We start from the raw sequence: 24,808 nt of genomic DNA, 5'->3' as shown, positions 1-24,808 counted from the left end.
ATCGGGCGAGGACCCGGCCCGAGCCAGCCCGCCCGCTTGGGGGTGACACGCTGGGGGCGGCAGGAAACATACCTGGGGACCGGACACCTGGGAGCGGCTCACCTGGGCGTATCTGGAGCCGCGGGTCCGCGCGCTTCCGCGCTGGGCGGGCTGGCCCCGCCCCCCGACCAATGGCGACGCGGAGGTCCGCGCCCGTGGGCGAGGACTGGGCGGGGGCGCGCGGGCGGGGGCGGGGCGGCGTTGCGGGCCGCTTAGACGCCCGGCCTGCGGGCGGCGCTGAGCGCTCGGCTACGCGGGCGCAGCGCGGGCGGAAGTGGCGACGCTGGCGTCCCCTGAGTCTGCGGCGGGCGGCGGTGACGGCCCCGGCGCTGACGGCGGCGGCCGGGGGGGCGGCGTGGACGCCCGCGGCGCCGGCTGGGGCATCACCGCGGGCCTCGACCCCGAAATGGCGCTGCTGGCGGAGCACCTACTGAAGCCGCTGCCCGCGGACAAGCAGATCGAGACGGGGCCTTTCCTGGAGGCTGTGTCCCACCTGCCGCCATTCTTCGGTGAGCCGGGGTGAAGGGGGGAGCTGGCCCGCAGCCCTGCCCCAGAGCGCTTCCGGACGCACTCGCATCCTTCTCCCGAGCATCCCCAAACCATCCCTCTCCAAGGCACCCCGCATCCTACTTCCCCACGCACCCGAGATCCCCTTTTTCTCCAAGCACCCCAAATTTTCCCTATCCCGGACCGCTCCTAAATCCTCTCTTCTCCGAACATGTCACATCCTTCATCTCTTCCCAGACATCCGCAAATCCTCCATCTCCCTCAGACCCTCCCAAGCCTCTGTCTCCCCAGACAGCTCACATTCCAACATATCCTTCAGATGCCCCCAGTTCTCCAACCCTTTGTGCACCCCAGTCGCCCATCTCCCCACAAGCACCCCTACTCTTCCAAATCCCTAATCCTCCAATCCTCCATCTCCCTGAAAGCAGCCCACCCCCTTGCCCCAAAGACCTTCATCCCTCACCCTATCATCCCCTTCTTCCCTTTCAGGACGGCTCTCAGCTTCCTCCCCTTAAAATGAACCCTGCCCCATATTTCATAAACCCCCTCTTTTCTGTAAATTCTCACAGCCTCTCCCTCATGGGACCTTGTGAACCCTTCTTTCCTCAGAATTCCCCCATTCCAGGTCAAAGACACCCACCCCACACCCCCACTCCCAGGGCAGGAAGCCTGGCAGGGTGAGGAGGGGGCTTTTGGAGATGGAGTCGCAAAAGTCTGGTTCTCTCCTTCCCGGGGAGAACCACCTAAAGTTTTCCCTCCATGTAGAACAGGGTTCAGGACCGGGGGCGCTGCTGTATGGGGTGACATCAGACATGGGGTGCTTGGGATGGGGTCCAAAAGAAAAAGACCCCCCCCATATGTCATGCCCTGGGAGGTCATAGGAGCACTAGAAGGGGCCTTAAGCCAGTTGCAGACCCTCCTTTCTCCTGTCCCTCAGTCCAGCCCACACCCGGGATGGAAAATGGGAAACAGAAGACAGTTCCATTGGCCCCTGCCCTTTGCCTTGCTGGTCCCGAGTAAAGCGTGCAACCTGAGCTCTGCTTTCTCCTCTTCCATGTGGCCTTGCCCAGCACCCCGCCCTGCTGGTTCACTTAGTGGCCTTGTAGGAAGAGACCAGTTGCCAGGACAGAGTCCAGCTGAAACCTGTAAACTGACAGAACCTTGACACTGACTTGGACTGAAGGGATATGGCACCCAGGGCATTCATTCCCTTACCCCCCTAGTGGGTGACCAGGGCTCACAATGGGCAGTAGTCCCTGCAGTGCCGAGGGCTCTAGGGTAGTTGTGGCTATGTGGAGTCATATCCCCGCTCTCTTCCTCCACCTCTTGAGCCTCGGTGTCCCCATCTGTGAAATGGGCATGCTGATCACCTAGGCTAAGGGTGAGGAGTAAGAGAGGTGGCGTGGGTAAAGTTCTGAGGCCTTAAGTGCCAAATAGATCTTAGCTGTTGGGGGAGTGGTTGTTATACAAGTTTCTAGATTCAGTTTTGGTTCCCTCATAGAGTAGATGATTGATTAATGAGTGTTCGAGTGAGTGCCATTGGCTGGTTTGTACAATTCACAGACCTGGGTCTTTTACATCCACTGTTGCATCCCTGGTACCCAGAACAGTGCCTGGCACACAGTAGGTGCTCAGTCAGTACTTGTTAAATGTACAAAACATTCTCATTATCGGTATCTCAGTGTTGAGAGAACACTGAATCTCCAGGCAGGAGCTTGGGAGCTATCTGGTTTGAGTATTGATGAGCTGTTGATTTTTGTGACAGATTTTTACCCGCTTTGGTTCTATGAACATTTGTGCTGAACAAGGATTCGGAATCTGTTTAAGCTAGTCGTTCTCAACTGAGGGTAGTTTCACCCCCTCGGGACATCTGGCAATATTTAGAGACATTGTGGCTTGTCACAACCCAGGGAGGGGGAGGGGAGTGGCATGGGGAGATGCTACTGGCATCTAGTGGGTAGAAGCCAGGGATGCTGCAAAACATCTTCCAGGGCACAGCACAGCCCCCACTCCAAAGAATTGGTCCAGCCCCAAATGTTAGCTGAATATCAAGGTGGAGGAACCCTGAGTTAAGCTCTGTGGCTTTTTCCTCTCTCATCTTCAGCAGGGTTGCCCATCAGGTCTGTATTTGGGGACACCTTCATTGGATGGGATTAACGAGCCGGTTTTAGAGGAAAGGGGATGGTGGCAGCTGGAGCCGGTGGTGATCTGGTGCTGGGGCTGGAGAGCATACCCTCCTCCTTTCCCTGATCTCAAAAGACCCTTGTCTTTGCTGTGAGCCGGGTGTTGTGGGCCATCACATCTGCTGACAGAGCGCCATTTATACAGAAGCCTCAGTGGGTTGGCCCACAGAGGATAGTTCTTAGCACTCTTAAAAAATGTGATGATCCGTTTTGAAGCACAAGGTTCCTCTTGGGGGAGAGTTCCTCCTGAGGATTTAAGTTTTAGGAGGATGCTCCCACCAGTGGCTTTTCTCTGGCACTCGGATCGATGGAGATCCACCTTCAGCTCTGACACACGTGCTTGGTCTAGGTTTCGGGAACATCTGATCTCCTGGTTGATCTGGGTGGCGTGTGTGTCTCTGGAATGGAGTGGGCCTGGAATTATGGACACAAGAAGTCTGAAAGGCATTTGGTGCCAGTTTCCTCCAATCAGGGTTTCTCCACCATGGCACTGCTGACATTTGGGCCTGGGCCATTCTTTGGGGTGGGGGCTGTCCTCTGCTTTTAAAGACATTTACTGGCCTCGCTCTACCACATGCCAGTAGCACCCCATCTCCCCAAGTTGTAACAACCAAAAATAGCTGCAGGGAGCCCAAGTCACCCCCGACTGAGAGCTGCTGCTCTTGAGATGAATAGGGCAGAGGGCTGAAAGCTGTGTTTTTAAAAAGTATTTAATTCTGCAAGGAAGATCTGTTTCTCAAAGGAAAATTGAGCAAGAAGAAATGATAAATTAAAAATCTCCCTGCCACTTATTGAGCATTTACTGTGTGCTAAGCACTCTGTGTAGATTAATTCACTTAATCCTCTCACAATTTTTGAGGCAGAGTTTGTTGTTGTTGTTGTTGTTGTTATTTTTTGAGAGAATCAATGCTGACATTCAGAGTAGTTTCCTCCAGACCCATGTATGTCTTTATGTTTAAGGGAAAAATGTATAAGCTGTTTTTTTTCACCCAGCAATATAGCATAACCACCTTCACCTGTCAATCATCATTTTTTCGTAGCTGCTTATAACTTCGTTGTTTGAATGTGGCCATAATTTATTTAACCAGTCCCCTGCTATTGGACATTTCCATTGCTTCTTATTTATTTTTTGCTCTAGTAAATACAGTGAACATTTCTTTGCATACTTCTTGGGTTATTTCTAATTTTTAAAAGGGAAATTGCTGGGTCGAAGAATATGAAGGCTTGTAACCTGTTAGCACAACCACATTTCTTAAACCATCATGGGTGGTAGTTCAGGGCAGAATTGGTTGGGCTTGATGAATGCTGATTCTTTGGGCTGCAGGTCAAATGTGGCTCAGAGTATCTGCACCCTAGGCTAACTCTTCCGTATCTCCAGCCTGAGTTTCCTGAGCTGTATAGGTTTTGCTGTGTCTACTTAGAGGTCAGCCCTTTGTCCATCTTCTTTCTCCACCTTGACCCAGTAATTGGATCTCACCTCTGACTGATCAGTTTGCAACTGACTTCTGTGAGGCCCTGCTCTCTTATTTTTTTATGGTCAATTACACACTGTTCTGGAGCATTAGCAATTGGAGGGTGGAGGGTGGAAGGAGGGGATGAGGGGGAGGGAGAGACTTAGTTATCATTTAGTCTTGTCACTCCCTGCCTAGAAGCCTCAGTGGCTCCCTATTACCCCACCTTGAAATCTGTGCTGTAGCCTTTCTGAATGGCTTGCAGCCCCACAGTTGGTACCATGCCATCACTTGCCTCTGGTGCTTTACCTGCATCAGTCTCTTTGCCTGGGGTACTACTTCTCTCTGGCCCACCACCTTGCTTTCAGCTGGCTGGGTTCCACTTGTCCTTAAGGAATTACTTAGGAGTCACCTCATCCAGAAAGTCTTTCTTGACTCCCATAGAACCTACCCCATTCTGACACTTTGAGTTATATCAGTGCCTAGCACTTGGTGAACTAGTGATGCTTGTCGAGTGAATGCTTTTGGTTCCATTCCCATTCTTCTGGGTTCTTCTAAAAGTGTTTTGCTTTCTTCTTTCTCTTTTTTTTATGGCTGCGTTGGGTCTTCGTTGTTGTGTGCGGGCTTTCTCTAGTTGTGATCAGCAGGGGCTACTCTTTGTTGTGGTGGGCAGGCTTCTCATTGCAGTGGCTTCTCTTGTTGTGGAGCACAGATCTAGGCACGTGGGCTTCAGTAGTTGTGGCATGTGGGCTCAGTAGTTGTGGCCCGTGGGCTTAGTAGTTGTGGCCCGTGGGCTTAGTTGCTCCATGGCATGTGGGATCTTCCTGGACTAGAGATCGAACCCATGTCCCCTGCATTGGCAGGTGGATTCTTAACCCCTGCACCACCAGGGAAGTCCCTCTTCTCTCTTTTTAAGTTAAAAGACAGGACCAAAGTAAAATACATAACTCATATCCTGTACCCATGACAGACATTAATAATCAATCGTGATACTGTTTTTCCCCCTCTTTGAGTCTAAACACAGCCTCAGTATCCTTCTTACCACAATCACTCTGGGTCCGTTAGAATTGATGTATGAGGTGATACCTGCCTGCTCTCACTGTTTAGGGAGCAACCACAGATGCAGGAGCCAGAAGTAATGATTTCCACCTCTTGGTTCTTGAGATCCAGATTCCAGGGATGATTTTGCTTCCTTCAGGCTTCTTAGCTTAATTAAATGGGTGTCCTAGAATTGAGCCTTACAGATATCTGACACTCATTAAACAGTCCTAGAGTAACCCCAGAAAGTGTGGTTTTACATCACTTTGGTTCAACTTGCTCAGTTTTGGGGTGGGGAGGGTAGGGGAATGGCAGCCCAGAAGCACACAATTATTTTGTTTTACAGCCAAAGAAACCAAGGCCAGAGAGGTTAGCTGACTTGCCCAGGGTCACACAGCCAGTGACTGCTCATAGAGCCAGACTAGAACTCAGGCCTCAGGACTCCTTCTGCAGTGCTTTTGCTGTTGTGCCTGCCTGCTTTCCTGGCTTCCTGTCTGGTGGAGGAGAAGACCCCTAGGGGAGCCAGCCTGCTTGGCCACCGAAGTCCAGGAGTTCTGCTGGCTCCACCGTGACTTATCCAAGACACTGGGAGCCCCAGCCGGGCTATGCAGGTTTCCTTGGAACCTCATGCCTCATAATCACCGTGCCAAGCTGGGACCATAGCTTGTGCCTATTTGAATGCAGATTTGGTGGCTGGGGCGCAGAAGTCATCCAGGAAGTCATCCAGCAGGGAGGCCCCAGACAGTTGAGTTTTTCCTTTAATTGGGATATTATGTTAACCACTTGGGAACCCACCCCTAAGAAGTTGTTCCTCCCATTGCAACAAGCACCTTTCAGGACCGCAGTGGTTTTTTGTTTTTGTTTTAAGTTGATACAAATATATGTTTAGGTTTTTTTTTTGGTTTTGTATAGCATATGCCAAGAAAGAGAAACAAGAAACTGTGTTAATCCTCATCCCATAGCAGTTTAGTTATCATTTTGGTTGAGTGGCTGTTGAGAGCTGGATGCTGCAGGAACCGGAAGTAGACTGTGTACCTGGGAGGGCCGCTTCTAGGAGGAGGAAACAATGTACTTTGCAGAGGGTGGGGGAGAAGTCACTTTGAGCAATGGGTTTTGCAATTTTGAACCGGCCTGCAGACTCCTCTCGTCCGTTGGCGGTGTGTTGGCAAGCAGCGAGTGAGTATGCGTTAGCCTTGAGGAGCACCTACTGCGTGCTGCTGAGACACACGCATGAGCTCACCTGGCCCAACTTAGAGCTGAGTAACACCTGAGTATCGGGCTGCCACTGGCCCTGTTGTCTTATCCTGGCCGTCTGCATAACAGCCCATGAGTTGGCTGCTTTGGAGGCTTAGAGGGGAGAGGTTGCTTTGAACCTGGGTCTATTGTCTGCTGAAGTCCATGAATTGAAGTCTCGAGATAGATGGATATTGGCATCCAGCAGCCAGCCTGAGCTTGAGTACTGGTTCCATGGTGTCCCAGCTGTGTGTCCATGCCCAAGTGCTTCCCCTCTCTGAGCCTGCAGTGCCAACTATAAAAGGGGGAAGCTGGGCCTCCCAGGAGGGCCGATGGAGGCGGCCTCCCCCAAATAATGTTGGCGCCCAATGCCCAGAATCACTCCATCTTTTTGCACAGGTGGGACAAATAGCCTCAGCCCTTTAAAATCTGCACCTCTTGCCCTACAGCCCTTGGGACGCAAGGTTCTTGCAAAAAGAAGCTGCCTCTGGCTCTTGGTGACCAGCTGCCAGGGCTTGGGGCCAGCTGAGCTGCCTGGCTGCTGAAGCAATTCTCATTTATAACATCCAAAGGCCAGCGCAGAGCACAGACCAGTGGTGCCCACCTGCTCTGTTCCCCCAGTGATAAGGATGAGATTTTCTGGGTTCAGAAAAATCCAGCCCTGAGGTCACGGACTGAGGTCTGGCCTCTGCTCCTGGAGGGAAGAGGATGGAGAAGCAAGAGGGAGAAGACCCGAACGTCCACTCTGTCCCCTGCTAGCTCGTCCAGCCCCCACCTCTTTCCTTGTCTGTGAGGCGTCTGTCACATAGGGCTGCTTGGAGAAACAGTGCCGCATTGTGAATCGCCTCCCAGGCCCTAGCCACGTGCCTGGCAGAGTGTAGGTGCCCAGCCAATGTAGAACTTGAAAGGGAATGGAAAGAATGCGTGGCAAAGGGCTTTGTACAATATAATGCATGAGCTAGCTGATATCTCATTTCCAGTCCTTATCATAACCTTATGAATTAGGAGGAATTGGTGCCGTTTTACAGAAGAGGAGACCAAGGTTCAGAGTGGTGAAGGGATCTGACCAAGTCACACAACTAGCAAGGGCTTTGTAGGGGGCCAGCCCTGCAACAAGTCTTCCAGAGCAGAAAGGGCTTTTTTGAACTGTTTGTGGTTGAGGGGAAATGATAGGAAGTTCCCATCTGAAGTGACAGTGTGCTTATTTCATCAATGAGCTTATTAGAATGAAAGTGTTGGGTTTTAGTCTTGCATTGTTTCAATTTTAAAATGGCCCCAATGAGTGTTAACTCCTTGTGTTACATTCTTACAGCCTTACTTGCATCAGGGCCTTTTTTTTTTTTTTTTTAATTGTTATAGTGTTAACTGTATCTGACCTTTTAAAAGTCATCACAATGGATCAGCCCTCTCCAGGGTCCTATAAAACCTCTGCTTTCCTGTTCCTGCAGTTCCGCAGCCAGCTCACACTTCCCCTGGCTCAGGAATGATTCATTTTACGCGCTGCTGTTCCCCCACATTCCTTTCTCCACTCCCTTCTGAGATCTCAGACTTTAATGGTCAGGAATCCTTATTTTATGATTGGAGGGCTCCTGGTAATTTTACCCATGTCAATCAACTGATAATAACTTCTCTCTTTACTTCCCTCTCCTCCCTCCCTTCCTTTCTCTTTCAATTTCTTAGTCATTGGAATCCCTCTTTTCTGGATTTCTTCTCTAAAGAATGATGATATAAAGTATAATAATAATTAGCATCGTAACCATAAAGAATACTTTAAAAAATTGAGGCAGAAACTATGCTAAATCCTTTACTTATATAACCTAATTTAAGCATTGCAACAGCCCTATGAGGTGGGGTCTATTATTAGCCTCATTTTTACACATGCAGAAACTGCGGCCCAGAGAGGTTAACTAAATTCTCCCAGGCCACACAGCAAGTAAGAGAAATCATTTTCTCACCTGCATTCCCAATTGCTGGCTGCTGTGGGTGTGTGTGTGTGTGTGTGTGTGTGTGTGCATGCGCGTGCTTTTTTTTTTAAGATTTATTTTATTATTTATTTTATTTTTCGCTGTGTTGGGTCTTCGTTCCCGCGTGCGGGGTTTCTCTCGTTGTGACCAGTGGGTGCTACTCTTCATTGTGGTGTGTGGGTTTCTCATTGTGGTGGCTTCTCTTGTTGTGTAGCACAGGCTCTAGGTGCGAGGGCTTCAGTAGTTGTGGCGCGCGGGCTTAGTTGCTCTGTGGCATGTGGGATATTCCCATTCCAGGGATCGAACCCGTGTTCCCTGCATTGGCAGGTGGATTCTTAACCACTGTGCCACCAGGGTAGCCCTGCTGGCTGCTTTTTGCCAAAGGGGACAATTGTGGATAAAGAGAGTTGGCATGTCATGGGGGTGACTTTTAAAAGCAACATTTTGGGAATTACCTGGCAGGGTGGTCAAGTGGTTAGGACTCGGAGCTTTTACTGACAAGGGCCTGGGTTTAATCCCTGGTGGGGGAACTAAGATCCCACAAACCCTGCAGGAGATCCCACAAGCCCTGCAGGAAAAAGAAAAGAAAGAAAAAGAAGAAAAAGAAAAGCAACATTTTGAATCATTTGTAAACATTCTTTTCTGTTATATAGCAGGATAGAGTTTAGAGTGGGAACTAATTTTAGGAAGGTGGGCATTCTTGGGGCTCTTTTGCTTCAAAATAGGCTTTATTGCAGACTGAGCCATGGTACACCCCCGCGCCCGGCATACCTGTGGATTAATAAATAATTCATCTCCATCAACTGTAATTTGAGCGCCTCCCATTATGATCCTTGTAACTCAGGATCTGTGAAGTTAATCTGCCCCATGTGTTTAACAATGAAACCTTATTATCCAGCTCTTGAAAAAAAAAATTGAATTTGAACTAGAACCTCCCCAAACCAGGCTCCTAGCATCATGAGACGGGCACCCTGTTCTTCCTTTTTCAAAGAAGTATTTATGGGTTGGGTCCGGTAGTCCCACACTGAATCACACAGGCCGAAAGTGAAGCCGTGCGTCTTAAACACAGAATGCTTTTTGTTCTTGAAGGAAAATTATTCCTGAGATGAAATGAGAGGGTGGGCCAGGGCGGGCGCGGTCTGTCACCTTCTTGCCCAACGTTGGGAACATCACCTGTTGGAAGAGATGGTTCCCTGAAGAGGCGGGCGTTGAGGGGCAGGTTGGATGGAAATTTCGAAATATGTGCTGGGGGCTTGCTGGGAGCATAACAGCAGGTGCTTTCCAGCAACATTGAGGCCAGAAAAAGAGGAAGTGAATGTGATTCTGTGCGGCATGTGGTGACTGCTGGCTTACGGGAATTCTGCTCTGTGGGCAGTCTCAACTATCTGAACTGTGGCGGAGACCCCGGCAGAACTGTCGCAGGGGTCACGTGCAGAATACTTGCCTGGTGTCTGTTTCCTCTTATTTTGCAGGGGATACTGACAAAGTTGGCTATTTGTTTTCCAAGTATCTAGCAGAATCAAATCACTGCAGAGAAGGCAAGAGGGGTTTAAAAAAACTACACAAAGCTGTCCTAAATCCCTGAAAACATACCATGTAGAACCAGGTAGGGAGGGGTTGAGGGGGCCTGTGACATCACTAGGTCACACCTTTATCTTATTTTTTAATACTAACTTTTTAGCATTTTATTTATTTAGTTAGTTAATTTTTGGCTGCATTGGGTCTTTGTTGCTGTGTGTGGGCTTTCTCTAGTTGTGGCGAGGAGGGGGCTACTACTCTTCATTGTGGTGTGCAGGCTTCTCATTGAGGTTGGTGGCTTCTCTTGTTGTGGAGCATGGGCTCTAGGTGCGCCGGCTTCAGTAGTTGTGGCTCACGGACTCTAGAGCGCAGGCTTAGTAGTTGTGGCACACGGGCTTAGTTGCTCCGCAGCATGTGGGATCTTCTCAGACCAGGGATGGAACCCATGTTCCCTTGTGTTGGCAGGCAGATTCTTAACCACTGGGAAGTCTCCGTAATCCTATTTTTGCTGATGACCCTGTTTAGAAAACTGCAAATGGCTTGCTGAACGAAAGCAGGGTTATTTGAGTTACATTTTGATACGTTCCATTCAGAATAGCTGAACTAGAGAGACGTACATTCATAGAATTTGGTAGATGGAAAATATTTCACCGCTCTCTTCTTTTTATTATTGAGATTAAATGTCTTTTCATTTCTTCTTTTGTCTATTTTTCTATAAGGTGGTTGTTGATTTTTCTTATTGATTTGTTAGAGCTCTTTACATATTAGGGGTAATAGTCTTTGGTCTATGATATTTGTTATACAGATCACCCCCTCCCCCAATCAGTTTGCTGTTTGGCTTTGATTGGTGATGGGATTTCCCCCCCTCCACCCCTACCCCACCCCACCCAATATAGAAGGTTTCTGGGTTTTGTAATCAGACTTACTGGTCTTTTCTTTATGCCTTTTGGGTTGAGTCGCACACTTAGAAAAGTCTACACTAAACAGAAGGGGCCATTTGCCACATGTTCCAGGTAACCAAGGCTTGCTTATGTTTAGAATCTGTGTTCATTAGAGTTGGTTTCATGAAGTAAGATGGTCGGATCGTACCTGCTTTTTCTTTTGTTTTTGAGGCAACTTCCTTTCACCTTGGAGGGGAGATGATGAAAACCACCCAAGCCACCTCCCTCCCTTCTGGCAGGTTCTGAGTGGCATTCTAAAGAGCCTGTTGGCTGACAACAATGAAAAACAAGTTTGGGATAACTGCAAAACAGGTAGAACGAGAAAGGGCTGCATTCTGTAGGAAAGGTAAAGCTGGATAACCCGCCAGAAACGCAGTCACCTCCTATCCAGAGCAGTGGCCAGTTTGAGTTCCAGCTCTAAGGCCACGGTGTGCTTGGGGGTTAAAACATTTTAGATTCTTTCTGTCGTCCTCTAGCTTTTGTCAAGTTCACACACACGGAAATGTTCTATTTTTTTTTTATTTATTTATTTTATTTTTGGCTAAGTTAGGTCTTTGTTGCTGCGCACGGGCTTTCTCTGATTGTGGTGAGCGGGGGCTACTCTTCGTTGCAGTGCGCGGGCTTCAGGAGTTGTGGTATGTGGGCTCAATAGTTGTCGCTCACAGGCTTTAGCGTGCAGGCTCAGTAGTTGTGGCGCACGGGCTTAGTTGCTCCGTGGCATGTGGGATCTTCGCAGACCAGGGATCGAACCTGTGTCTCCTGCATTGGCAGGCAGATTCTTAACCACTGCGCCACCAGGGAAGCCCCTGGAAACATTCTAGAAAGAAAGGCTAGAGGGGGTGGTGGCACCAGCCTTGGCTCTGTAGTTGTGTCTGAGTGCCTGACTCTCGCCGTGTGACCCTAGGCCAGTCACTTGGCTTTTCTGCGCCTGGGGACCTCGGGCTGCGCCAAAGCAAACATAAGCCTGGAGCCTTCCACGGGCCATGTTGCAGCCGGCTTCCGCTCACCTGGAGCGCCTCCTATTTGCCCAGCACATCAGGGGTTTGGAAAGGGAGGGGCCTGAGCCCAGCGTGGTTTAGTCACTTGTCCAGATATCAGAGCTGAGATGCAAACCCAGGCCCAGGGCTCTGGAGAACTACCCTGCTCCTCCCCTGATCACAGGCGGCCCCTCCAGGTGCTGCCAACCCAACTCCTGTGTGCACATCTACATGTACGCAATGATGCCTTTCCTGCCGGCAGCCGTCCCCCCCCACCCCCCACCACTGCCCTGTGCAGCAGGGAAGTGGATTCTGGAGTCAGCTCCCCACCCCCTCTCCTGGGGTCCATCTCCCAGCCCCTGCCTTGCCCCTCTTGGCTTCTGCTCCACCCCCAGCTCCTGAAGTCCATCCAGGCCCCACATCCTACCCTGCAGTTGAGCAGAAGCCCTGTCCCTGCATAGTGGCCATGACGCATGAGAACAGCTGCCTTGGGGCCTGGCTCCTGCTGACCACGGCGGCCTCGTGACCCGAGTGGCGCGCTGTTGGGAGAAGGCGAAACAAAAAGCCTTTCTCTCCACTGTGGGGGTGAGGGGGCACTCGGAACCGCACAAGAGCCATTTTCTAGAGCCAAGGAAGCGGAATAACATTCTCTGCATCTCCAAAGTGCAGGGCCAGTGACCTGAGTCGCTGGGAAAAGCCAGGAAGCCACCCATGCGTGGTCGATAACAATCTGTCACTAAGCCCTGGTTCCGCATCTGTAACATGGGATGGCTCTACTCAGAAATCAGCCCATGGCGGTAATCAAACCATGGCCAGGCTCTGAGCCCTCACCTGGCACGTATGGTTCCTCCCTCCATCACAGTGACCCTACAGGGCGGTCCCTTTACAGGTGGGGAAACGGAGGCCCAAGCTCCTGCCTGTAGCCTTCGCCGTCTTAGTCATGTGGGTCCTCAGATGTGGTGCGTTGGGTCAATCCACACTACAAGAAAGTGCCTAGGAGAAGAGCCCGGCAGGAAACGAGCCTCTAGATTCACATTTCGCACAGCGGGGGACTGAGGCCACCTGGTCTCTGCCCTCTCGGCGCTCAAGTCCATGGTGGGGACGGGTGGGAAACAGAGCTACACATGGAACGACAATGATGGTAGCAGTGCAGTGGACTTGGAGAAAAAGTGGAAGGAAGACGCACAACTTTTACGAGCAGGAATAGAAAGCCTGACATTCTTTCCCAACATTTTATATGAAAAATTTCAAACATACAGCAAAATCGAAAGAATTTTATGGTGAATGTTCATGCACCCACCACCTAGATTCTACTATTTATATCTGACAGTCCCTGTCTGTCCACCTCTCTATCCATCCGTCAATCCGCCTCATGTCTTTGGACAGCATGCGTTTTTGAAAGATGAGGAGGTGAAGCCGTCTGCCATCCCTCTGGAGGGGTTTTGCCAGTCCCCACACTGCCCATTCATGGCACCTGCCTGGCCTCACTCTGTGAGGCTTGGAATTGGTGACCATTGGTTGCACAGTCATGGGAAGAGTTTTGTTTTTTTTTTTTTTAACTTTTATTTTATATTGGACTATAGTTGATCGACAATGTTGTGAGAGTTTCAAGTACATTGCAAAGTGATTCAGTTATACATATATATGTATGTATTCTTTTTCAAATTCTTTTCCCATTTATGTTGTTACGTAATACTGAGCAGAGTTCCCTGCGCTATATAGTGAGTCCTTGTTGGTTGTCCATTTTAAATATAGTAGTGTATACACGTCAATCCCAAACTACCTAACTATCCCTTCCCCCCCACCCCTCCCCCCTGGTAGCCCTAAGTTCCTTCTCTAAGTCTGTGAGTCTGTTTCTGTTTTGTAAATAAGTTCATTTGTATCATTTCTTTTCAGATTCCGCATATCATACGATATTTCTCTCTCTGTCTGACTTACTTCACTCAGTATGACAATCTCTAGGTCCATCCATGTTGCTGCAAATAGCATTATTTCATTCTTTTTAATGGCTGATGGTCCATTGTGTAAATGTGCCACATCTTCTCTATCCAGTCCTCTGTCGATGGACACTTAGGTTGCTTCCATGTCTTTGCTATTGTAAACAGTGCTGCAATGAACACTGGGGTGCGTGTATTCCTTCAGACCATGTTTTTCTCTGGATATATGCCCAGGAGTGGGATTGTAGGATCACATGGTAGCTCTATTTTTATTTTTTTAAGGAACCTCCATACTGTTCAACATAGTGGCTGCACCAATTTACATTCAAGAGGGGAAGAGTCTTGCTTATTATGTTAAGTCTAGAATGTGCCATCCTTTGAGGGAGTCAGTGGTAAGTGTCCCGGGAGAGGACACACTGCCCCAGGTTCACCTTGCAGGATGAGGTCAGCGATACATCAGGGAAGATTAAAGGCTGGGTATAGTCATTACCTCGTTAATGCCCTTGGTAGGCCCACCTGGGAGGCCAGAGCGCCCAGCACCTCAGAGCCGCTCCTGCAGCTGCCCTGGGGGAGGTCCAGCGTGGCCCTGTGGAGGAGGATGTGCCCCCACAGGTGTGGGAGAGAGGCCGGTAGCTGACAGGAGGGGGCTCACCACTCAGCCTGAGGATTCTGTGCCCAGGAGCCTACAGCAGGGCAAGGTGGCCACCTGGTCCCCACGAGGGCCTCGGTCAGGAGGCAGGAGAGTAGAGGTGGCAGGGGGCACAGGCCCAGTATTCCCACTCAGCAGAGCTCCTGGGGGACCTGGTGGTTTCCAAGCCTGGGTGACATCTGCTGGACCATGGAGCCGGCCCTCGTCACGCTACAAAATCATAAAGGTGGTCAGAGTTCATTCACTGAACCTCCTGCGCCGGGCACTCTGCTAAGTGCGTTCGGTGCGTGGATTTTAATCCCCACGACAATCCTGTGAAATAAGTACCACTGCTGCCCCCATTTTACATGTGAGGAACCTGAGGCCAGGAGACTTACTCAACTGGATTCAAACCCAGTTTGAATTTCTGGGTTTGGATTTCTCGTGTCTGGATTTCTACCTGACCTTCTTTCCCTCGGGTTTTAGGGTATTTCATTTATAACGTCCAATGTTGTTTCCCCAATGCACCTTTTTAACAGCTGTGATTAGAATGTTCCAGGTGGCCGGCCAGGTGTGTTGGGTCACCTTGGGTGAAATTCAGCCCACAGGTGTCCCTCCCCCAGTCCTCCACTCCCATGTGGCTGGTTGCCGTGTGCACTGAGGCCCCTGCCTGGCCAGTGGACAAGGGGAAGACAGTGCTGGCGTTTCCCCGCCGTGGATCTGATACTCACTCTTGGCCTGTTTGGGCATCTTTGTACCCTGGGCTCTATATCGAGGTCCATGAGAGGTGGTGGGGAAGCACAGCTGTCTGTCTTCAGGCTCTGAGATGAGGTCCTTGTGGAGTCTGCTTAGGAGAGAGCTGGCCCTTCCCTGTGTGCTTCCTCCGTGTGTAGCCCTTAGCAGGGAGCTCTGACCTGTGGGCTGTCTCTTGTCCCCCTGACAGCCTGCCGGGGGTGGGGGTGGGGGGTCAGAGAGGAGGGAAAGGAAGAGAGACAGGCCACAGGCTGCTCACATTTCCCATGAAGCCCCGAGTTCAGGCACTGCCAATTTTTAGGTCCACATTTCATCAACTCAAAGGTGCCACCTGTTTTTTTTTTTTTTTTTTTTTAATTTATTTATTTATGTATTTATTTATTTATTTATTTTATTGGCTGTGTTGGGTCTTCGTTGCTGCACATGGGCTTTCTCTAGTTGTGGCAAGCGGGGGCTACTCTTCATTGTGCTGCGCAGGCTTCTCATTGCCGTGGCTTCTCTTGGAGAGCATGGGCTCTAGGCGCGTGGGCTTCAGTAGTTGCAGCACATGGGGTCAATAGTTGTGGCTCACAGGCTCTAGAGCGCAGGCTCAATAGTTGTGGCGCACAGGCTTAGTTGCTCCGCGGCATGTGGTATCTTCCTGGGGCAGGGATTGAACCCACGTCCCCTGCATTGGCAGGCAGATTCTTACCCACTGCGCCACCTCGGAAGTCCCTGGTGCCACCTGTTTTAAGAGACTCTGTTGTTTTATAAACCACCAAGAAAGGAAAAAACGCATCCAATTAAGAACATTCCAGTTCTAGAGGTGAACAAAATATGTGTCTTGGAAGTGGGTTGTTTCAGGTCATCCTCATAGCAGCTCTGATCGGTTCTGTTGGCCCATTTGCTAGATGGGAAAGATGAGGCTCAGAGAGCAGAAGGTACACGCCCAAGCCCTCACTGCCAGAGCAGGTGTGGAGCCCCGGTTAATCAAGCTCTGTTAAGTGACCAGGGTCTCACTGCTGGTGGGTTCTCCCGGGCTCTTATGTAGAGTCTAGAACTGTGGGGCCTCTGGGTCACCAGCTCACTTCTTCCTTAGAAGCTGGTGAACTAGGGAGGGTAGGATGAATTGGGAGATTGGGATTGACATACATACGCTACTGATACTATATATAAAATAAATAACTAATAAGAACCTGCTGTATAGCACAGGGAACTCTACTCAGTGCTCTGTGGTGACCTAAATGGGAAGGAAATCCAAAAAAGAGGGGATATATGTCCACGTATCAGTGATTCACTCTGCTGTACAGTAGAAACTAACACAACATTGTAAAGCAACTATACTCCAATAAAGTTTTATTTAAAAAAAAGAAGCTGGTGAACGAGCTCTTCTCTCACCTCGTAAGATTCCTTGAGCTGCCTCTGGGCCAGCTGGTTCCCTGGTGGCCATCGTCTCGTCGGCCAAGATGATTTCTCAGAGTATTAGTTTCCTCTACAGTGTGCTGTCCAATGTGGCAGCCACTGGCCACATGTGGCTATTTAAAGGAATGAAAGTTAAATAAAATTACAAATTCAGTTCCTCGATCACACTCGCCACATTTCAAGTGCTCAATAGCCACATGTGGCCCATATTAGACGGTACAGATATAGAACATTTTGTCCTAGGAAGTGAGGGCACTGTGGACAAAAGAGTTTGCCCCCTAGATAGTCCAGTTGTATTTTTTTTTAACACTTATTTGTTTATTTATTTGGCTGCATCGGGTCTTAGTTGCGGCATGCGGGATCTAGTTCCCCGACCAGGGATCAAACCCAGGCCCCCTGCATTGGGAGTGTGGAGTCTTAACCACTGGACCACCAGGGAAGTCCTAGTCCAGTTGTGTTCTAAAGGCTCTGACAAGTCCTGCAGTGAGAAACGGGTCTCACCTGGAGCCCAGTGCTCCACATTTACTTGCCCATGAACCGTTTTAACACCTACAAACAGCTCTGCCTTTCCGTCAACACACCAAGTGACCTCCCCTCCTGTCCCCATGGCCCATGGAGGTCCTGACTGTCACCCTTGTTGGGAACCTAAATCTCTCTTTTTGTTTTGTCCCCAGATTGCCTCGGTTCCCCAGTGTTTACTCCCATCAAGGCGGACATAAGCGGCAACATCACAGTACGTACTTGGCCCAGCAGCCCTGGTACCCGGATGGGGTTCTAGTCCCGCCCCAGTCACCAGTGCCGTGCTTTCTGCCCCAGACTCCTCAGGCCAAGGAACAGGAAGGAGACGTGGCAATGGGCCTGGCCCGCAGCTTCTCTGACTCGGGGCTCCAGGTTCTTGGTCCTCTTTGTGGTCATGCCACCCAGTCACAGCCGAACTAGGACCACAGTCTGGAGGGTTGACCTGAGAGGGAACCTCCTGGTTCTTGTATTCACTCCACCAAACAAAAAAAACTCCAAGGTCCACAGGTGCACTGGCCCTGCCCTTCCCCAATCCTGAGAGTTCTGGATGGCATCCCCCAGCCACTGACCCTCCCCCGACAAGGACCGCTGTGAAGCTGGTTCTGTGTCGTTATCCCCATTTTACAGATGAGGAAGCTGAGGCTCAGAGCTGTCGAGGGACTCACAGCATGGAAGTGGCAGAGGTGGGATTACATCCACACTGCCTGGCCCCAACTCAGGAGCCTTCTTCCTGGACATCTTGGAATCCGTAGAACCTATTCCCATTTGTCCACAAAAGTGAAACTTCAGATACTTGGGGTTTGAGGCACTGTCAGTAGTGGTTGGAGAATGCGGACTGTGGGGCCCAGCCAGTGCTGGAACCTGCTCGCACTGGCACCGGCTATGTGACCTTGAGCATGTCACTTCCCCTCTCTGAGCCTCAGTTTCCTTATCTGGAAATTGGGATAATGATGGCAGCATCAGGGTTGCCGTGAGGATCAGAGGAGGCTGTGCCCACAAAGTGCTTTGCAAGTCCTGTAAATGCAAACGAGTCATGGTGGTTATTGTTACAACAAGCCCTACTGACAAGCCCCACTGCAGTCCTGGTGCTGGATGGCGGGAGAGCGAGGCTCTGGCTGGGTGCTCCTCCACCCAGCACGTGGGCCAGCCATCTACGGGGGCAGCCTTCCCGAGGGGAAAACCCCGTGTGCTCTGTTTCAGAAAATCAAAGCTGTGTATGACACCAACCCGGCCAAGTTCCGGACCCTGCAGAACATCCTGGAGGTGGAAAAGGAAATGTATGGAGCAGAGTGGCCCAAAGTGGGGGCCACACTGGCGCTGATGTGGCTGAAGAGGTGATGGGCTTGGGTGGCAGGGTGTGTATGGCTGGTCGGCCCAGGGGCCTGCTCTGCAGAGGAGGGATGGCCAACCCCGCCACTGCCCCACGGTGTCTACTGCGATGGGGCAGGACGGGCACTTCCTGTCTTTCACATAGGTGCTCTTCTTGTGCAATGCTAGTTAGTGACAGAGAAAAAGCACCCGGGGGCCAAGGCCTGCCTGCTGGTGACGCTTCCTTGCTTGTTCCGGCCCCACCAGAGGCGTAGCAAGCCAGCGGCTACTCTAGCCGTTGTGTTAAGCTCTTTAGATACCCAACTTCATTTCATGCACTGTGAGTTAGGTGTGATTATCCCCATCTGCCAGAGGAAGCTGCTGGGACTTCTGGAGGCCAAATCACATGCCCAGGGCCCAGGGGCAGCGCTGGGACCGAGTGGCTGAGCACAGTTGTGCAGGTTGTACCCTGTCCAAAGATGTCCTGTCTAGGGCTGGTCACATCACACACATGGTAGATCTGTATATTATGACAGCCTCTTGATAAAAATACAGAATCTTGAGGAGAAAGAATTCTAATTTGCACAAATTCGTCCTGTGGGCTGGGGGCAGGGTACCCCGATATGGGATCTGAACTCAGACCGTCTTACCCGAGAGTTGACAGAGCTTGCAACCATGATACATATTGTCTTACTAGCGCATATTTGGAACCGCATACAATTGTCCCATCTTAAAGATGAAGCCACTGAGGCTCAGAGAGCCCAGGCAGCTTGCTTGTTGAGCTCACACTGCTTTCTACCAGGTGCAGAACTCTTCAGCTGTGCAAACTCCACAGTCCCTGGCAGCAGCTATGAAGTCAGGGACCCATTTTCTGCCCCACAGATGTTCTCCATGTTGCCCTTTCCCTGGGGCCTGGAGTCAGGAGCCAGGAGCCCTTGCCCTGTCTTTCTCTTCATCGCCTGAAGCTAACCCCACTCCCCCATCTGTCATGCACCTCTTTGGTGAAACGGAACAGGAAGAGTCAGCTCCCTGGAGGGTTGGCCAGTGTGTCGGCATCAGGGGGTAGGTGGGCTGTAATTAACGCCCTTATGGCCTATTTTATGACTCGCCCTCGCTGAGCTACCCTACTCTTATCTATCAACGAGAGACTCACAGACCTGGAATGAGGAACACCCCTGGGTCCATCCACTGGAAGGTTCTGTAGGTTTCTCAGAAAGAGCAAGGCAGATAGTGACATTGGGTTCAGTTAGGTAGTTGGTGTCCAGATCAGACATGGGCAGAGCCAGGTGACTAGGAGAGCAGATGCAGGTGGATGTCAACAAGTCAAGCACATAAGAAGCACCTGCTGTGTGCCATGCATGGTGCCAGATGCATGGGATGCTGATTGGAGAGGTGTGGTCCTTCTTAGGTTATCACAGCCTGGGCAGGGGTCAGGTTGGTGGGCGGATCCTGACAGCAGGATATCAGCCTGGAGCAGAGAGAAGTCAGGGAGGGCTTCCTGGAGGAGGGTTGCCAAGCAGCATCTCCAAGACTGAGCAGGAGGGTCCCAGGAGGAAGAGGCCTTGCAGAGGTAGGAGGGCAGGAGAAGCACAGCATATCTGCCCCTCCAGGAGGATCTGGTCTAGCCAGGGCCCTGGATGCAAGGTGGGAACAGGGAAAGATGAGGTGGGATTGGACAAGGATGACTTCCAGCCTCCTCGGGGGTCCTGGGGAGCCACTGAGGGGCGTGAAGCCCATCAGCAGCAGGGTAAGATGGGGCTTGAGAAGGAATCATCCCAGCTGCTGGGCAGAAGAGGGATCGTTAGGGCTGGGAGAGGCAGGGGCTCAGGAGAGGTGGCCAGCCAGGGCAGGGCCGGGACTGGACCCCGAGCTTGGTTCCACACCCCAGGCTGATCCCTGATGGTTGAGGGCGGTGACCCCGAGCATGGAGAATTTCCTTCACCGCGTAGGTAATAAAGCTTAACTTTATTCCTTCAGTCCTCCGGCCCAGCGCTCCTGCCCCTAAGAACCCCCCAAGCAGATCCCCACCCCACTGCAGGGAGGGAGCAGAGGAGCCCAGCTGGGGAGTGAGACAGGCTGGCTGGCCTCTGCCTGAGCCTTTGGGGGTAGGTCGGTGTTGCCCTCTGTGAAGTGGGCAGATCCTGCTGAGCTCAGTCGCACAGGGCTGAGGGGAGCAGATGAGAACGATATGGATTAAAGAGCTGGCACTGATCTGACTTTCAACTTGGTCACCCTGCCACAAGCCACACCCTTCTTCTGGCTCTTGAAGCATCATCCTACCCCAGAGGAAGGGCTCAAGTGGCCATTGGAGGATGCAGACCTTGGCTCAGGCAGTGATGGAGGCGGGGAGCCCACAGGGTCAAACTCGCCTGTGTTCTCAGCATGTCCCTGGTCTGTGGTCCTTAAGCCCTTCGAGGACCAGAGCTGTAGCTTCAACCCTGTACTGATTGGCTTCAGTCCTCTAGCACTAATGGCCATGTGGCCACAGAAATGGGCAAGGCAGGCCCAGACCCTGCCCTCCTAGACCTTACAGCCCAGCAGGGACCGGCCCCAGGCCTGGTATAGGTGAGGTACTCGGGACATGGGACATGAGCCGGCGGGGTCACGTTACATGGAAGCCGGTGTAGGCAGGACAGTGGAGGAATTACCACCCGCTTTGGTGTGTACATGGCCCTGGCTCACCGTAGGTGCTTGATTCAGTGCGAATCCGGGTCTCCGTGTACAGGGCGCAGGTGAGCGGTGCGGACGGGAGCGTGCAGGGCCCTGAAGCTCCATCTCTTTTCCCGCTGCAGAGGCCTGCGCTTCATCCAGGTCTTCCTCCAGAGCATCTGCGATGGCGAGCGGGATGAGAACCACCCCAACCTCATCCGCGTCAACGCCACCAAGGCCTACGAGATGGCCCTTAAGAAGTACCACGGCTGGATCGTGCAGAAGATCTTCCAGGTGAGCCGCCCTGCAGGCCCGGGAGGACCGCAGGCTCGTGGGGCCCAGCCTCTGCCCCATGCTCCGTAGCTGTGGCCCCCTGGTGCCTGCGTCCCCCGCCACCTCCCCCGGCTCAGGAAGGGCTCCCCTTTCCACCTGGGGTGAGGCTGGTGCACAAAGGGATCCCTGCCACATGGCGGGCGTTTTCCTAGATGCTCCGTGGTGGTTCTGTTGTGGGGCCTGATTGGGAGGCCATAGAGGAATCAGGCAGAGACTGAGGCCCTCAGGTTGCTGGTGGGCTGGCCTCACTGGCCCCTCGGATTCAGCTGGGACCCTCACACTGGGGTGGGGGGGAGGGGAGGAAGAGCCCCTGTGCCCACCGGGGCGTCCGCTGAAAGGACATTGGCCGGGGAAGCCTTTGGTGACTTGTGTCAGGGTGATGATTGACCACAGGCCTTCAGCACCAGCCCGGCTCTGGGAGACGCCCACTGGGGAGGCGTGAAGAGCCCTCGGGCTGCCCTACACACTGTTGTGGCAGCCATTCCTCCTGCAGCTCCCACCTCTCGCCCATCCTCACTCTTGTGAGGACTGGTGTCTGAGGGCTGGTCTCTGTCCCACGTGGCACAGGTCGTGGTCAGCCTGGGTCTGGAGTCAGCCACATCCAGGCCGGAAATGTGGCCACTTCTGGACCACCTGCCCTGGCAGGGTTGGGGACAGTGCTCATCCTGGGTGGGCACTGCAAGAGCCCTGCCCCCCCAGCCCCCGCAGAGCATTGCCCCCTGTGAAGGTCTCCACCTCAGTAATAACCATGTGTCCTAGGTGCCTGGCCAAGGGCAGGCAGCCTGTGGAGGGTGAGCCTCCCAGATGCACTGGGAGGTACTGTCCTTTCCTCCATTTCACAGATGAGGAAACCGATGCCCAGAGACACTAAGTATCTTGCTAGAGGTCACACAGTAAGAAAAATGGGCGGCTGGGATTCTAGCTCCCTGAGCCTCAGTTTCCTCATCTTGCAGATGGGTGTAAAATAGGCCCTGCCTCACAGGCTCATTGTGAAGAGTCAGCGTGTTACTCTGTATAAAGTGCTTGGCAGGTGGTTTACACTCAGCAAATCGAAGCTATTTCTATTCTGATTCTTAATTATAAGGTTATTATTTGTGATTTCCTCACTTTCTCAAACTTGTAGCCTAAGCTTGTTATCTGGTTGCATCCTTTTCCTTCTGGCTCTGAAATTCTGTGAATTTCTGGTTCGCTGGACTTTTCAACTTGTCAGGGAAGACCTGAAATTTAGGGAAGTGTCACCCCCTGAAGGACAAAAGAGGAACAGCACAGGTCAGCCATCCTCTCCCCAGCTCAGAAATGGGGTCGCAGGAGGAAGCCTTTCACCTTCTCCAGAGCAGGGAGCCTGGAGGGAAGAGGCTTATTCATGCCGAGCACCTACTGGTGCCGTGCTGAGCACTTTGCACGACCTCCTTAATCCTCACAAAAGCAGCCCGATTGGGTGGATGCCATTATTATCCCCATTTTACAGATGAGGAAACTGAGGCTCAGAGAGGCTAAGTAACTTGCTCAAGGCTCACCGCTAGTCGGCGGCACAAGCTGGAATTTGAACGCAGGTCTGTCTGTCCCCAAAACTTCCTGCTGTCCCTCACCGGGGTAGAAGGGGACACACATCCACCTTGGCCTTTCCCGTCCAACACCACGAATAGCACAGACCCTTGTCCAGCACGGACCTCGGGGGCGTCCCCTCCCAGAACCCCGACAGGCCTGGCCCGATGGCTCAAGCCCCACCTCTGCTAACACTGCGCCACCCCCCTCTCGCCCGTCTCAAGGCAGCGCTGTACGCGGCCCCCTATAAGTCCGACTTCCTCAAAGCGCTCTCCAAGGGCCAGAACGTGACGGAGGAGGAATGCCTGGAGAAGGTCCGCCTCTTCCTGGTCAACTACACGGCCACCATCGACGTCATCTACGAGATGTACACCAGGATGAACGCAGAGCTCAACTACAAGGTGTAGGCCAGCCCCACGGCAGGCACCCCGGGCTGCACACCCTTGACCACGGCCCCCCGCAGGAACAGGCAAACCCGAATCACTGTGAATCCGGCCGGCCGGCTGCCCCCAGCCCAAGGCACCCCCCAGCGCAGCCCAGAGATGGGCCGGGGTCTGCAGGGGGCCGGCCCTGGTCTTTTAAAAGTCACTTTTGGGGTCTATCCTCCTGGAGCAGTAGATAACGATCTCACTTCCGAATTTCACGACAGCACAGGCTGACTTTATGCCTTCATTTCAGTGGTAAGAATCGATTAATGTTTCTAATAAATCCAGTCCTAGGGTTTTTTTGGCTCCCCATCCCCCACCCCATGCAGAGCATGACTCTGGGGGAAGTGGTGTCAGACTCCTCACTTTAAAAATAGGCACATGTCCTTCTGAGGATCCGGCTGAATGATGTTTGGGGCATTTTAAGGACCATGAGGGGGTTTGATCTGAAATTATACAGGGCCCCTACTGTGGGATTTTTTTTTTTGTTTTTACAGAAAACTGGTGTGTGTTCTTATGTGGTTTGCACAGCCCAACCTCACAGCACTGTCATTAGAGCCTGCTCTTTCTTACTGTCTTTTGCCAGACAGTGTTTTTATAGCTGAAACCAACCAGCAAGCCTTTGATGACCAAGGGGAGGGTTATTTTAAAGCTATCAGGCACAAATAATTGACCATAGATGACTGTATTTGCATTCTTCTGCATAATTATCTTCTTCAGGGACAGCTTTTCCAACCTAAGACACTACCTACCATGTGTATTCTTTCGAGGGGGAGAGGATGAACCCGAGAACACACCTTACTGCCTTAACTGTCCTTCCTGGCGCTAAAAAGAGCTGTATTTTTTAAAGTGTTGGGGCGAACAAAGCAACCCCCCCCAAAGAATTGATATGTGTTAAAAACCCAATGAGGAATAATTGGTGATTTTTATGCAGAAACTAAATAATCCTTAATAAATAAATCTCTATTTTGGAATCACGTTGGTGTGCTGTTTTGGTTCTTCATTCTTTTTTTTTTCCCTCCATTCGTTCTGGATCAGAGGTTACAACTGGGGGATAAGCCAAGGACCTGTTTTCTGGCCTCTGGGTCCTATTTCTGGTTTAAAAAAATAGAACTGGTTGCCACATTGAGAAACTGGGGACGTGTCACCGAAAAATCTTGATTTCTAGCTTCATTTGAAAAATCTGAGTGTCTGGCAGGAGCTGAGAGATGACTGGACCCTTGACTGGATGGGGTGAGTGGGTGGATGTATTTTCCACTTTGCCTCAGTCCCCACCAATCCCTGTTGCCTCTCCAACTCTGTGACCATTGGTTATTTGTGCTTTATCATGGGTTGATGCTTTTTCTGGTACTAGGGTTAAGGGAAATATTTTACTTCATTCCTGCTCCTACAGAACTGACAATCTAGTAGGCAGGACGGACCAGTAAATCACCAGTGATGATCTAGAGTAATCAGTGCC

General features: G+C 51.5%; 1 protein-coding gene across 1 annotated transcript; it reads left to right on the top strand.

The window, feature by feature from the left end:
- Positions 1-267: 267 nt before the first annotated feature.
- Positions 268-24,327, top strand: GLTP (glycolipid transfer protein). The gene is made up of 5 exons (XM_057744677.1): positions 268-548; positions 17,245-17,303; positions 18,290-18,423; positions 21,190-21,340; positions 23,149-24,327. Exons 1-5 carry the CDS (start codon positions 446-448, stop codon positions 23,329-23,331), a joined length of 630 nt encoding a protein of 209 aa, XP_057600660.1. The 5' UTR covers positions 268-445; the 3' UTR covers positions 23,332-24,327.
- The last annotated feature ends 481 nt before the right edge of the window (positions 24,328-24,808 follow it).

This window comes from Hippopotamus amphibius, chromosome 8 (assembly GCF_030028045.1).
Source record: "Hippopotamus amphibius kiboko isolate mHipAmp2 chromosome 8, mHipAmp2.hap2, whole genome shotgun sequence".
NCBI classification, from domain to species: Eukaryota; Metazoa; Chordata; class Mammalia; order Artiodactyla; family Hippopotamidae; genus Hippopotamus; species Hippopotamus amphibius.
Note: the sequence above shows the minus strand (reverse complement) of the source record. Positions and strands in the feature narration are given on the sequence as shown.

Bases quoted from the DNA above. Each gene is read 5' to 3' on its own strand.
- GLTP (XM_057744677.1), top strand. From the start codon at position 446: ATGGCGCTGCTGGCGGAGCACCTACTGAAGCCGCTGCCCGCGGACAAG. The intron at 549-17,244 runs GTGAGCCGGGGT...TTTTGTCCCCAG, and splicing joins CCACCTGCCGCCATTCTTCG to ATTGCCTCGGTTCCCCAGTG. The intron at 17,304-18,289 runs GTACGTACTTGG...GCTCTGTTTCAG, and splicing joins ACATAAGCGGCAACATCACA to AAAATCAAAGCTGTGTATGA.